We start from the raw sequence: 12195 nt of genomic DNA, 5'->3' as shown, positions 1-12195 counted from the left end.
GTACTATTTCTCAACGCATCAGTAGAATTTCAGATTGAGAAAGACTGCATTGGATAGAAGCAGATGAAAAATTGTGTAAATTCATCTATAGTATAACCTCACTTTATATTCTGCTTTTATATAACTCATCATTTATTAAGGTTTAGGTAGCATGCTGAGAAATAGACATTTAGGCACAACTCCTTTTAATGGTGCTCAAACAGTCATGCCTTTTAATGATTAAAATTCATTCATAATTTCCCCCCCAAGAAACCTGTGGTAGATGAGCCCCCGAAAGCTCCCAAAGAAAAAGTAGCTGCATCTGTAGCTCTTCCTGTGCAACCTCTGGCTTCATCAGAAGTTTCACCAGTGAGTATCTTCTTAGAGACCATAAAAATGAAGTCACATTTGAGAGGGCAAATAGCTGCTTGTGTGTGTGTGTGTGTGTATGCGTGTGTGCGAGAGGGAGGGAGAGAGTGTTTGTATGTGTGGGTATGTATAATCTAAAAACTGAACAAAAAGTTTTATTTGCTTCTAATATCATGTGACAGAAGAGGATTTATTCCTTGAATATAATATAAAGATGCTTTCTAAATCAAATATTTTAATTGTGCTAAGATTGACCTGAATCTCATTATATCTGTCTGTTAAACACATAAAGCCTCCTGATCTACGTATGCAAAGGTAAATCCTGTAATCAGTATCTGTTTGTGTCATTTTGCTTTAGAAGCCCAAGTCAACTAAGCCCCAGAACACATCCGCAGAAGAAGCTGTCTCAGCTTCAACTGTGCCTTCTGTGAAATCTTCAGCTCCTACAGTCACTTCTCCAGTGAGTAACCAGTTATAGAAATTAATATAAAATGAATACAATAAATCCCTAGATGAACTTGATCAAGTCCAATAATTGACCAAGCCATGGTGGCCCAGTAGTTAGACTCTGCTCACTGCCAGGAATTCAACCGTGACCAACTTGAGGGTGACTCAGCCTTCCATCTTTCCTAAGTCGGTAAAATGAGAATCCAGATTGTTGGGGGCAATATGCTGACATTGTAAAATGCTCAGAGAGTGCTGTAAAGCAGGGGTTCACAACCCCGAGTCCATGGCCCGGTACCAAGAAGAGTGCAAGCATGCAAAGCTGCATTTGTACAAGTGGCACACATATGCAATACTATTCCCTCTCCCCTCCCTGTCACACTACCAGCACCGGAAAGGTTGGGGACCGTTGCTGTAAAGCAGTATGGAGTGGTAAATAAGTTTAAGTGCTATTGTTATTGCTATTGCTATCCATAGCATCCTTAAACATCCTTTATAGCAATATAGACCACCCAGAAGTAGCAATTCACAGATCTTCTAGATATGAAAGTTGAGAAATGCTGATATAAATAATTTGGGATCTGAGATAATCTGGATTTTTTTTCTCTTTTTTAAATATTTGGGGTTGTTAGATTGAAGCTTTTTCCCTGATTCAGGAGGGGTTAAGTCCAATTTAATAAGCTTTGGCAAACTAGTATTTAAATATAATTAATCTAGGAGAAAATTCCATATAAATTTTGTCTAAAAAAGTTCTACTAACTTTTTTTTACTTAGTCTAACCAGTTCTACATTACTGTATTATAATAATAATAATAAGTTTTTTGACTGTTATTTCATGTTAAATTTGAGATCAATAATATTATATTTCTCATTTTGCAATCAGTTTTAAAAATACCTCTTCATTGATTTTGCTTATGTTATTTATAGAGCACACAAGCAACTAATGAAGCACTAGAAGCCTTGTCTGGAAGCCTAGGAAAAAGTGAGCCTGCTCCAGAAGAAAAAAAACCTGCTGTGGATAAAGTGAAAGTAATAAAATATCTAATTTGCTGATTATAATGGAGGGGGCCTTTTTATTTTTTGAAAGTATCAAAATAGTTTGCTATGAAGTGTAGTTTTTCTATAATTGCCAGCATTTAATTCTCAATTCTTTGAAAGTATTTCTCCAACAATGGAATAGTGCCATGACAGTGCGTGGATTTCAATACTGAACATTATATATTCATAATTATATATATTTGTGGCTTCATGCACTGTGTGAAGCCAAACATATTTGTTTGTGGCTGAGCCTGATGTATGAACTCAATCAGTTATGGCTTGTTCCACAAACTATGCTTAAGTAATTCAAAGCTTACCAGACATCATTGCAGTCACAACCAAGATATTCTATAATTGGATTTTGAAAGCTGCATGAAAGAAGAGGAGCATGGGTGTTGCTATGGAATATATCTCAAAATGGCTACTCATTGAATTCTTCTTCTCATGCTCTTCATGTGGTAGGGAATTGGCTGAAAGAATTTCTGTGATAGTCAACAATAGATTTAGTTATTATTTTATAAGTATAATACAAATCAATGGGACAATCCTAATGAATTACAGTGAAAATGTACAGAGAAAGTTTCCATTTCTTGTATTCTTGTTTTTCAGGAAAAATCAAAGAAAAAGAAACATGAGAAACTTGGGGAAAAAGAAGAAACCATCCCTCCTGATTACCGATTAACTGAAGTAAAGGTAATAGAGCTTATTTTTCTTTTTTCCTTCACTTTTTTGTTAAAAATGTAATTTTTGTGTTTCAATAAACTTTCTGCAGAAGTTTGGCATAAAGTTCAGTATAGCAAAACATGAATTTTGGATTTATGTATTTGCCTACTGTAGATACAACATATAGATTGATGGTTTTGATTGATGGTTGTATAAGGAGTCCAGTTAAATATACAAATTAATCTGAACCATTTTCTTCATGTTTTTCTTCTCATATGGCAATATATTTGCTAGGTCTGTGATAGCAAGGTCCCAATCTATTTTGGTTAATTTGTTAATTCTGTTCATTAATAACCAGACCAAATATGTGTCTTGAAATTGGGGAAGACTGGGGAAGAAGGCGGAGCCTCCTCGCTGACGGACCATAGATCGCGACTCTCTGCGGCTATGGTCCGTGCTCTTTCGTTGGAGAGCCCCGATCATTACGATTAGGGGCTGAAGCTGCCTTGGAGGAGCGGTGGAGTAAGGGGAAGCTGCAAGCCAGGTTGAGGGGAGCTGCATCTCCCTCCCCTGGGCTTGGTCTTTTCCCCCCTGAAGATGACTGCAGTGGTGGTTTAAAATGGCCACCCCGAAGAGGAGGACTCAGCTGGATTAAGATTTGTACAGGAGGGAAGAAAGAGGTGGATAATATCTGAACTGGGACAACTGGGCAATACAACTAAACAAAAGTACCCCAGGATTAAGGTAACATGGAATTTTTAAGAAAAGAAAAGTGAGTGGCGAAATTACGAAGGGACGGGAAAAAAAATAAGAAAATATTTTTGACAGCTAAGTGGGGCTTCAAACCAGGAAAGGAAGAAGCCAGAACTAAAGATTTAACTAAATTGGACTAAAATATTTTGGCAATAAACAGGCATAAAATAAAGCTGGACTTAAGATTGTCAAAAAAATAATAATAATAAAGTTTACAAATTAGAGACTGGACAGTGCTGGAACATTGAGGTTCGAAAAACCCTAAATAAAAAAATAGGGGAAAAAGGTGAAGACTTTGTATAATGGAGAATGTCACCTTTTGACAAAAACTTGAGCTCAAACAAAAGGGAAAGCATCCTGTTTCTGAATGAACTTGTGTGGATATAATATTAAAGAAATATTGAAACAAAGTAAGAATCTTAGAAAGTGAAAGCAGAACCAGAATAAAGAAAAAAGCAAGGAAAGACTGTGGGATTGATTGATGTTTTTGGTATAGACTTTGGGCTGGAATAATTGAGAACTTTAAAAAATTGAAAGAAGAAAGACGGAAAGTAAAAGTGTTTTTTTTGTGGACTTTAACGATTATAAAATATAAGAGTGTGTAATGATATCTCTTCAGGAATTGAAAATGGAACTTAAAAATATGAGATAATTACTATAGGAAAGAGGCGAATCACTTTGCTCTGTGTTAGAAAAAATGGAAATGGCGATTGAAGAACAAGAAGAAAGAGCTTCAGAGGATGAGGAGTCAATTCAAGGGGAAGACATTTTAAATAGACAATTAACACAAAGAACACTACAAAGAAGTGGGGAAAGAAGGAAGGTTAAAAAGTTGAGATTTAAGAAGGCAATCAAAAGAGGGAATACCTGTGAAGTCAGGAAAGGCAGAAAGACCCAGCAGAAAAGGGGAAAGGAAGATATTAAGAAAGAGAGGAATATAAACTGGAATGAGAAAAGATATGGGGAAAAGAGGGGGAGGAGGAGAAGTAAGAAACAGGTACATGAAATAAAGAAATACGGAAATAGTAAAATGTTGAAAAGAAATTGTTTTTTTAGAGATTATGGTTGATGAATTAAAAAGGGGATTCTGCAGGGTGACAAGGGGTAATAAGAATATTTCTGCAATTAAAAATATTTAGAAAATAGGATAATATAGATACTGATAACTCTTATTAAAAATTAAGGGGGGAAAATATGCTGCGGAATCCAAATGAAAAGATGTTATGATTATTATTGTAACTTCTTAAAAATAGTGGTTTATTGGGAATCAAGATGAGGGTATAAAGGTATATTTTAATCATTGAGGTGTTACACTCAAAGCAGTAAAAGGAGGGAAACCTATACTTGTTTTTTTTTTCTTTAGTGTTAAAATTTGTATTAATCTAGAATTTATAAAAAGAATGTGTAATGGAAAGGGAATATGACAGACTAAAGAACCAACTAAATAAGTTAATATAGACTATTAAAAGCAAGGAGAGACATTGGTAACCTTTTTTATTATTATCACTATTATTATTATTAGGCAAACATATTGTTTATCTTTATTTTTAAAATAAATATTAAAGGATTATATTTGAAATAATTGAAATGAAACAAAAAAATGTTTTGACTGAGATTAATGAAAGAGGCTAGAATTAATGTGTTTGTTTCTCTCCTTATTAAAAATTTGGAATGGAAAAGGTAATAATAGAATTAAATATGCATATATGAATGTATAATTGCTGTCATATTTGTATGTAAAGGTGATGACCCGGAAATATGTTGTCTACTAAAAAGAGATTTTTGTTTTTAATGTGAAAAACTGAATAAATTTTGTTAAAAAAAGAAAGAAATTGGGGAAGACTGCAAGAGTGGGACTCAAAAAAAGAGATTAAATAGTAGCCATGAAAATATGAGGCTAGCGTTATCATTTTAAAAAATATTATGAGGCTTCAATTTAGTGGTTGTGGTTGGTCTCTTTTTTGAGAGTTTTTTGAGCACCCCAATAACCCTGCCTGTGCCTTTTCAGGATCTTATTTGCGATATTTCTGTACTACACACTTCATATTGTAAATATGACAACTCTGAGATATTACTATACCCGTTGTATTACAAAAATCACATATTAAATTCCTAAAAGCTTCCTGTTTTATCTTGCAAGTGATGTGGCTTCAGAAATTGGCTTGCCAATGTAATGTAGGAATGCAGAAATGTAGGAATGCATCAACTTGAGACTTATCCCAGAAGTGGGTAGGACCAGTGTTTGTTTAATGGCCCTTCAACTTCTCTCTTCCCCTGGAGTGGCTAAATTAGGCATCAGCAAGGGGAGGTTACATATTAATAAACATTATGGATCTAGATTATGGATCTGGAAGGTTTTGGGTGCCTACTATGACAAAAGAGGAAAATAATTAACTAATTTGGGCTAGAGCAGGAAAGTTGTTACCTTGCAAGAAAAAATAGAAAGAGCTAGCTTGTCTTGTTTTTTTAATTAAAAAAAATCATGTCACAGGAGCCTTTTTATATCATCATCATAAATAAACATTAAAACTGAACGAAGTATTTCTAAAGTTCCAAAAGCAAAATTCATTGACGTAACAGCAAAATGCAGTTAAGAATGTTCGTTCTGCAATTATTCCTGCTTTTTATGTTGAATTTTGGTGGTACGGTTTGGGGACTGCTGGAAGCTATATTGTTCACTTTAATCTAGACAGTAGCATTTTAAATTGATCCTTGACAATGAATGCCTTTGTACAGTATATCAACATCCTGAATTAGCATTAATGATGTAACTTGATTGCTTGTTGACTGTTCTCAAAATTTCTAAGTTGGTAGAGAGATTCATCCTGCAGTAGCTAAGTCTTCCAGCTCATCTTTCAGCAAGGGCAACACCATCTTTTACACAAAGATATTTGAGGAAGGAGCAAAAGCTAATTAAAAGATGCAGTTAATAAAAGCAGCTGCAGGCATTTATTATCGTGGTCACTCTGGAAACTTATCTGTTTGATTCTATGGGATAGTTGATGTCCTAAATTTGGGATAGAATTATGTGTAATATTTGAGTAATTGCCACAGTGCAGTAATTGCTAGACTCCTTTTTTTCCCCTCCACAGGATAAAGATGGGAAGCCACTTTTGCCAAAACCTGAAGAAAAGCCTCAGGTAGGTAGGTAGGGGTGTGTGTGTGTGTGTGTGTGTGTTTCTGGTTGAGAAATAAATAAATTGAAAGCTTTTGTTATGACTTAATGTGTTCAAATTAGATACTTAGCTGACTATTAATTCTTTCTTAATTAAGAGTTCTAAACTGAGAGTTCTGTATTCAGTCACTTCAGGGATATTTAGACACGTATTAAAACATTTTAAATAATTTCTTCTGATTTATAGCCCCTGAGTGAAAGTGAACTTCTTGATGCTTTGTCTGAAGGCTTTTCTTGTTCTACACCAGCATCAACAACAGAAACACCTGCGGTAAGGATTGGTTGAGTCTTGAGAGAGAGAAGCTTTTGACATTCAGATGGAATTATGTGCATACTCTAGATATATATAAAAATTCTATTAACTGTAGTAGAACTGTATACTTTACTATTGAATTGCATTCAGTATTATTTCAACTATAGAAGCACCTAGATCTGTACAATAATGTATTTATAGGGTCAGTTTTACATCCCTTCTAATAACTTTGGACTACACATTTTGCATTTTTTTTCATAATTGTTACATCCCAAGTTCATTTTTTAACTGACATTTTCAGAACATTTCTGGATAAGCCAGAAATTTTTAACACAAGGGACTTTTATAAAAGGCAGTCAACATCGGGAGTTTTCTTTTTATTAGCAGACTAGGAAAATTTGAATTTCAGCTGATGGCAGGTTTCCCTTCCAAAATCTGATGTGAAAGAAAAAGGCACACGTATGATTTTCAGGGGTCAGTTTAAAAATGCTATTTATTTAACTGAAAATTATTTGAGACCTTAAAATGAGGATTCTAGAAAAGAAAGAGAAGATGAAAAAATTATAGACTCTATGTAAATGCTGTGTAAATGCTAGTTTCCTTGCCTTTCAACCTAGGATTAGCAACTGCAGCTGAATCTAGATGTGAAGAATTCATATCCATTAATGTGTTCATGTGACACTTTTATAGATAATTTGCATTTATGAATATATACACTGCCCAGAAATCTTGCTCAGAAAAGGGCAAAAATATATCAATGAATGTTACAGTAATTTCTAATTGAAATTTCTTGCCTTTGTAAGATGAATGAACTACCTATTATATAGACACACAAAACTGAGTCACTTGTCCCTCTATCTCTTCCAACTTAAAGCAGCAGTAGAAGAAAAAGGAGATGAGATGAAAAACAAGAGCAGCTGTACTGGGAAGAGAAAACAAGAGAGGAACAATATGAGTGGAGAGGAGGAAGCAAAGTAAATGAGAGAATCCCTATTGAAGCTTTATAAAGAAAGGGTTTAAAAATCACCACTGAGCAGCAAGCAGGGGCTTAGGCAATCCCAAATACTTTAGGTGATCTAATTTTCAAAGGTATTTGTGTTTCAGTCATTACTGCCATTTGAGAAGTGTAGAGCAAATTATCTATTGCTTCCCTCATAAATTTTAGCTTTTTGCATTATAGAAGTGGGGAGATGCCCTTTGCTTCTTCCTCTTTATGCATATACTGTAGAGTTCTTGATTAGATGAAGCTAAGAGTGTGGCACTCCCTTTGAATAGTAGGTGCTCTCTCCCTCCCCTTTCAGCAGTAATTACTGGAGGAAAGACTTGTTGTATTTTCTGTAAATTCTTTAGTTTTAGTTTTAGAAAAGCATTTAGGGGGCATTAAGGGACAGATCAGAAACAATTTTCTGCATTAACTTCTTTTTGTCTCACTTCTACATGTATTGATGAATCCTTTCCTTTCCTTGTAGAAATCTACAGCTCCTAGCAAGCCTGCTGTCCCTACGGAAGAGGTGATTTCTTCTGCTGCTGCTTCTGCTGTACATTCATCTGTTCCAAAAGAAGCAGTCATCCCAGTAAGCAGAGCAATACTTCCTGATAACTGTACTTATGGACATTAGCAACTTTCAGCAACCTATCAATATTTATTGACATGGCAACTCAGTATTATGAGCCCATTTGATGTTTTAGGAATGTTGATTATTCAACTTCAAATCCAGGATGTTGAAGTTTGGAAGAAACTGTGCATGATTTAAAGATATATGTACATAGTCATTTGCTTTTTTATACAGATTGTTGGAGCAATCTAGTAGTGTTCTTGAGTTCCGTAGGGAGCATTGTTTGAGTTAAATTTGATTTACAACTATTTTTAAAAAAGTTTTAGAAATATTGAAAGCTGAATTCTCTTGCTTGTAGTCAGAGGTACAGAAATAAAATGACTGTAATCTTCCTGCAGCCTTTCAAAGCTCTTTGACTGGGCTCTACATAATCTCTCTACCATTCCGGAAGTTTGTGATTGTGCACATATATGTGTTTTTTGTTTTTCTTAAATCTGTCAGGGTAGGAAAGAACTTGATGACGCTGCAGACCTTCTTGCTGACTCACTGGGACAAAGAGAGCCTGACCCAGATGAAAACAAACCAGTTTTGGATAAAGTAAAGGTGAGAAAAGAACAGACCCGTCTCCCCAAACTGTGAATTGGTACTGTACTTGTTTTCCAGAGTTGCAAAGAAAACTAACTGTCCTGAGCTAAGTAGTTGGCAGAAGTACAGATGGACTGAGCCAGGGAAGTTTGCTGAAGTAGAGTTGTTTTCTGTGTCAGCTCTCTAAAGTCACTGCTTGTTTCACTGCCCATTTTATTATGTATTCCTGCTAGGGAACTCTTTTGATCCCTTTGTTTGCCTCTTTAAATACTGAAAATCAAAATATTTTTTTTTATTTCTCTCTGTAGTCTTTGTTTATATGAAATATGTTTGGATTGCAAAATTATACCTGTGCAAGAAAAATGTTATTTAAAAACTACATATTTGTTTATATATAATCTGTGTTAATTTAATTTTTACAAAATATTTTGCACCAAAGAATTGAAAATTCAGAGGCTTGACTTAAAAATGTTTTTAAATGTTGTAGTATTTCTTGAACTACCATATTTTTCAGAGTATGACACACACTTTTTCCACCCCCCAAAATGGGTGAAAAATGTCTATCAATCTTATATACCAAATGTTGCCATAGTCCCGCCCACCTGCCAGCCCCCACCCTTTGGCCTCTGCCTCCCAACAGTTTTCCTCCTTGCAACAAACAGCCTGTTTCAGCTTCAGCATAGCCCAGTTAGCACAAGCAGCTGATTGTCAATTGGATCGGCCTCTGACGATCAGCTGTTTCAGGCTGCAGGTGCCATTGCCTATTGCCACCTTCGCATGCCCCTTTTTCGGCCTACACATCCCATTTTTTTGTCTCTGCACTCCCCGTTTTCAGCCTCCATGTGCCCCATTTTCTGCCCATTCTGATTCCCACTGCCCAGAACAGGCTGAAAATGGGGCACACGGAGGCCGAGAACGGGGCATGCAGAGGCTGAAAATAGGATGTGGATGCCAAAAATGGGGCGTGCGGAGGTGGCAATATGTGATGGCAATCCTTGCAGCCTGAAACAGCTGATTGTCGGGAGGCTGACCCAACGAACAATCAGCTGCTAGTGCTAATCAGGCTGTGCTGAAACTGAAACTGGCTGTTTGCCATTTGCTGGAAGGAGGAAAATTGCTGGGAGGCAGAGGCAGATTCCCCCCCCCCCTTGTTTTCCTCCCCAAAAGCTAGGTGAATCTTATAATTCAGAGTAAAAAATACTGTAATTTACAAAGCATATATGTTGCTTTGCATTTAGATGGCATTGTAAAACCTGTCATATATTTGAACATGCAATGTTTTGTGGCATTTTTTGTAATGTTTATGTGATATCAGTTTTTAAATATTTTAATTCTTCTGAAAAGATTACCAAGAGTGCCGCTGAGATATAGATGAGACTGTCATCTATAAATCATGGTTGGGATTCATTAGACTCTAAAAGAAATGCCATTTAAAAAAAACAACACTACTTTTTACAGGAAAAAGCCAAAGCTGAATATAGAGAAAAACTGGGAGAAAGAGATGATACAATCCCTCCTGAATATAGACATCTTTTGGACTCGGATGAAAAGGTAAATACCATCAATACTTTTAAAGTGAAGTTTACATTAGTTTTCTTTAAAGAAATAAATGTACTGAAGCAGGACTAGATTGTCAAATGACATTGATGAACAAATAGAAGATGCCTCCAGTGTTTAAATGTACATTACTCATAAATAACAGTATTGCCCAACCTAGAGTCTTCTTAATGTGTTGAAGTTGAATATCCTTTAGCATTAGTCAAGATGGGTTCTGTTAATCAAGAATCATGGGAGTTGTTGTCTAAGAGTCAGTTAGATAAGGATGCTTTAGACTCAGAGCAACTATGGCAGATTGCTTGACATTGAAAATGAAAACCTCATGCTCCATATCTTTTGAAACTGTGTTTTACATACATGCAAATAATAAGACTAGAAAAGACCTTGGGGGTCTTCTAGTCCAGCCCTCTGCCCAAGGCAGGAATCCTTATACCATTCCAGACAAATGATTGTCTAATCTTTGCTTGAAAACCTCCAGTGATGGATCACCAATCACTCCATTTTGTAATGGAGCTACAGTTTTCCACAAATACAATGAAACATTTAAAGTTTCTGCATGCAGAGTGCTACTTTTGAAGAACATGAAGGTAGTCTGGAACCAACCGAATTAGGAAAAGTTGAACAATCTAAGCATTCTAGATTATTTAAAATAGATGACTAGATTTGAATACGTTGATGAATGAAACTGATATTTAATTATGTTTATCTTTGTCAAAGGGTAAGCCTATAAAGCCAAAAGATAAAGATGGTGAGAAACCCAAAGAACAAACAGTAAGGAAGTATTACTTTCAATTCTATGTTATGCTTGCTGGTCAGTAGATTGGCTTAGTTTATTGAGATATGAATCTACGTCCAGGACCAAAATGATGGATATGAATCCCTTAATGTTGCATGAATTTTAATATTGTTCAGAGGAAAAGGTGTCTTGACTAGTTAAGACCAATGAAAAATAAGATAGCTTCTATCTGTAATAATATTGGAAAGAACAATTCTTATTTTATTTAAATTTCTACACAATCCATCTGGCCCAGGGTGGTTTAGCTCAAGAAACTTTAGGTCAAGAAACTGATCTAATTCTTTAGAAATGCAGGATTCTGATGACAAACATGAATTAGAAACCAAATAGAACTGAGCTCTGGTAGTGATAATGGAGTATTTTTATTACTTCTGCTGCTGCAGCTTGGTGGGCTTTTGTTCCCAGTAGTTTGTCTACCGCTTCATATCAATTAACCCAGTAAAGAACCTCAGGGAGTAGGATCCAGTGGTTAGCATTAAAAATAAGGATGTTTTAATTTTAATAACAAAGGCCTGTGGCACTTGGAAATATTGCTGCATTTTGAAAGTTCTTGTTTCATTTGCTCTATATCTTTTGTACCAAATATGCTTTGAAACTCTTGAATGGATATTTGATAATTAAATTTCTGATTTTGGTTTAGAGCTTAGAGATGGCCTTGGAAAAGTACTTAATTTTGCAGTTCTTTAAAATGGTAATTATTATTTCAGAAACCAGATAGTGACTCAGCAGCCATTGATGCTCTCTCTGGGGATTTTGACCATTGTGGTAAATCTGTTTCACAGCCACCTTCAACAAAGGTAGGCCTCTTTTTTGGCAAGGAGATCAGGTGTCCTTTAACTCAGTCACATCCTGCTACATTAAAGGAGCAAAAGTAGTAAAACGTACAATTTGCAAAATGCCCTTTTCTGTTTAATAAAACAGCAAGTAAAACATTTGATTTGTTATGTGGTTCTGAATTAATATACTTTTTAAAAAGTATATTATACAATATTTGCATTCTACTTGTTGAATATAAGCCATATTTAAG

The 12195-nt window shown here is 35.3% G+C and overlaps 1 protein-coding gene across 24 annotated transcripts in view; it reads left to right on the top strand.

Moving 5' to 3' along the window:
- Positions 1 to 12195, top strand: part of CAST (calpastatin) — a 282033-nt gene that overhangs the window by 264132 nt on the left and 5706 nt on the right. For all 24 annotated transcript variants that reach the window (XM_087958156.1, XM_087958155.1, XM_087958152.1 and 21 more), the window contains 11 exons: positions 250 to 348; positions 707 to 808; positions 1720 to 1821; positions 2440 to 2523; positions 6339 to 6386; positions 6609 to 6692; positions 8144 to 8248; positions 8732 to 8833; positions 10274 to 10366; positions 11090 to 11143; positions 11876 to 11965. In XM_087958156.1, the coding sequence (XP_087814282.1) occupies positions 250 to 348; positions 707 to 808; positions 1720 to 1821; positions 2440 to 2523; positions 6339 to 6386; positions 6609 to 6692; positions 8144 to 8248; positions 8732 to 8833; positions 10274 to 10366; positions 11090 to 11143; positions 11876 to 11965 (963 nt within the window). The remainder of the gene's footprint in view (positions 1 to 249; positions 349 to 706; positions 809 to 1719; positions 1822 to 2439; positions 2524 to 6338; positions 6387 to 6608; positions 6693 to 8143; positions 8249 to 8731; positions 8834 to 10273; positions 10367 to 11089; positions 11144 to 11875; positions 11966 to 12195) is intronic.

This window comes from Notechis scutatus, chromosome 2 (genome assembly GCF_049901735.1).
Source record: "Notechis scutatus isolate UNSWTSFEM ecotype Mainland chromosome 2, rNotScu1.2, whole genome shotgun sequence".
Taxonomy (NCBI): Eukaryota; Metazoa; Chordata; class Lepidosauria; order Squamata; family Elapidae; genus Notechis; species Notechis scutatus.
This window is presented reverse-complemented; position numbering and strand designations above follow the sequence as displayed.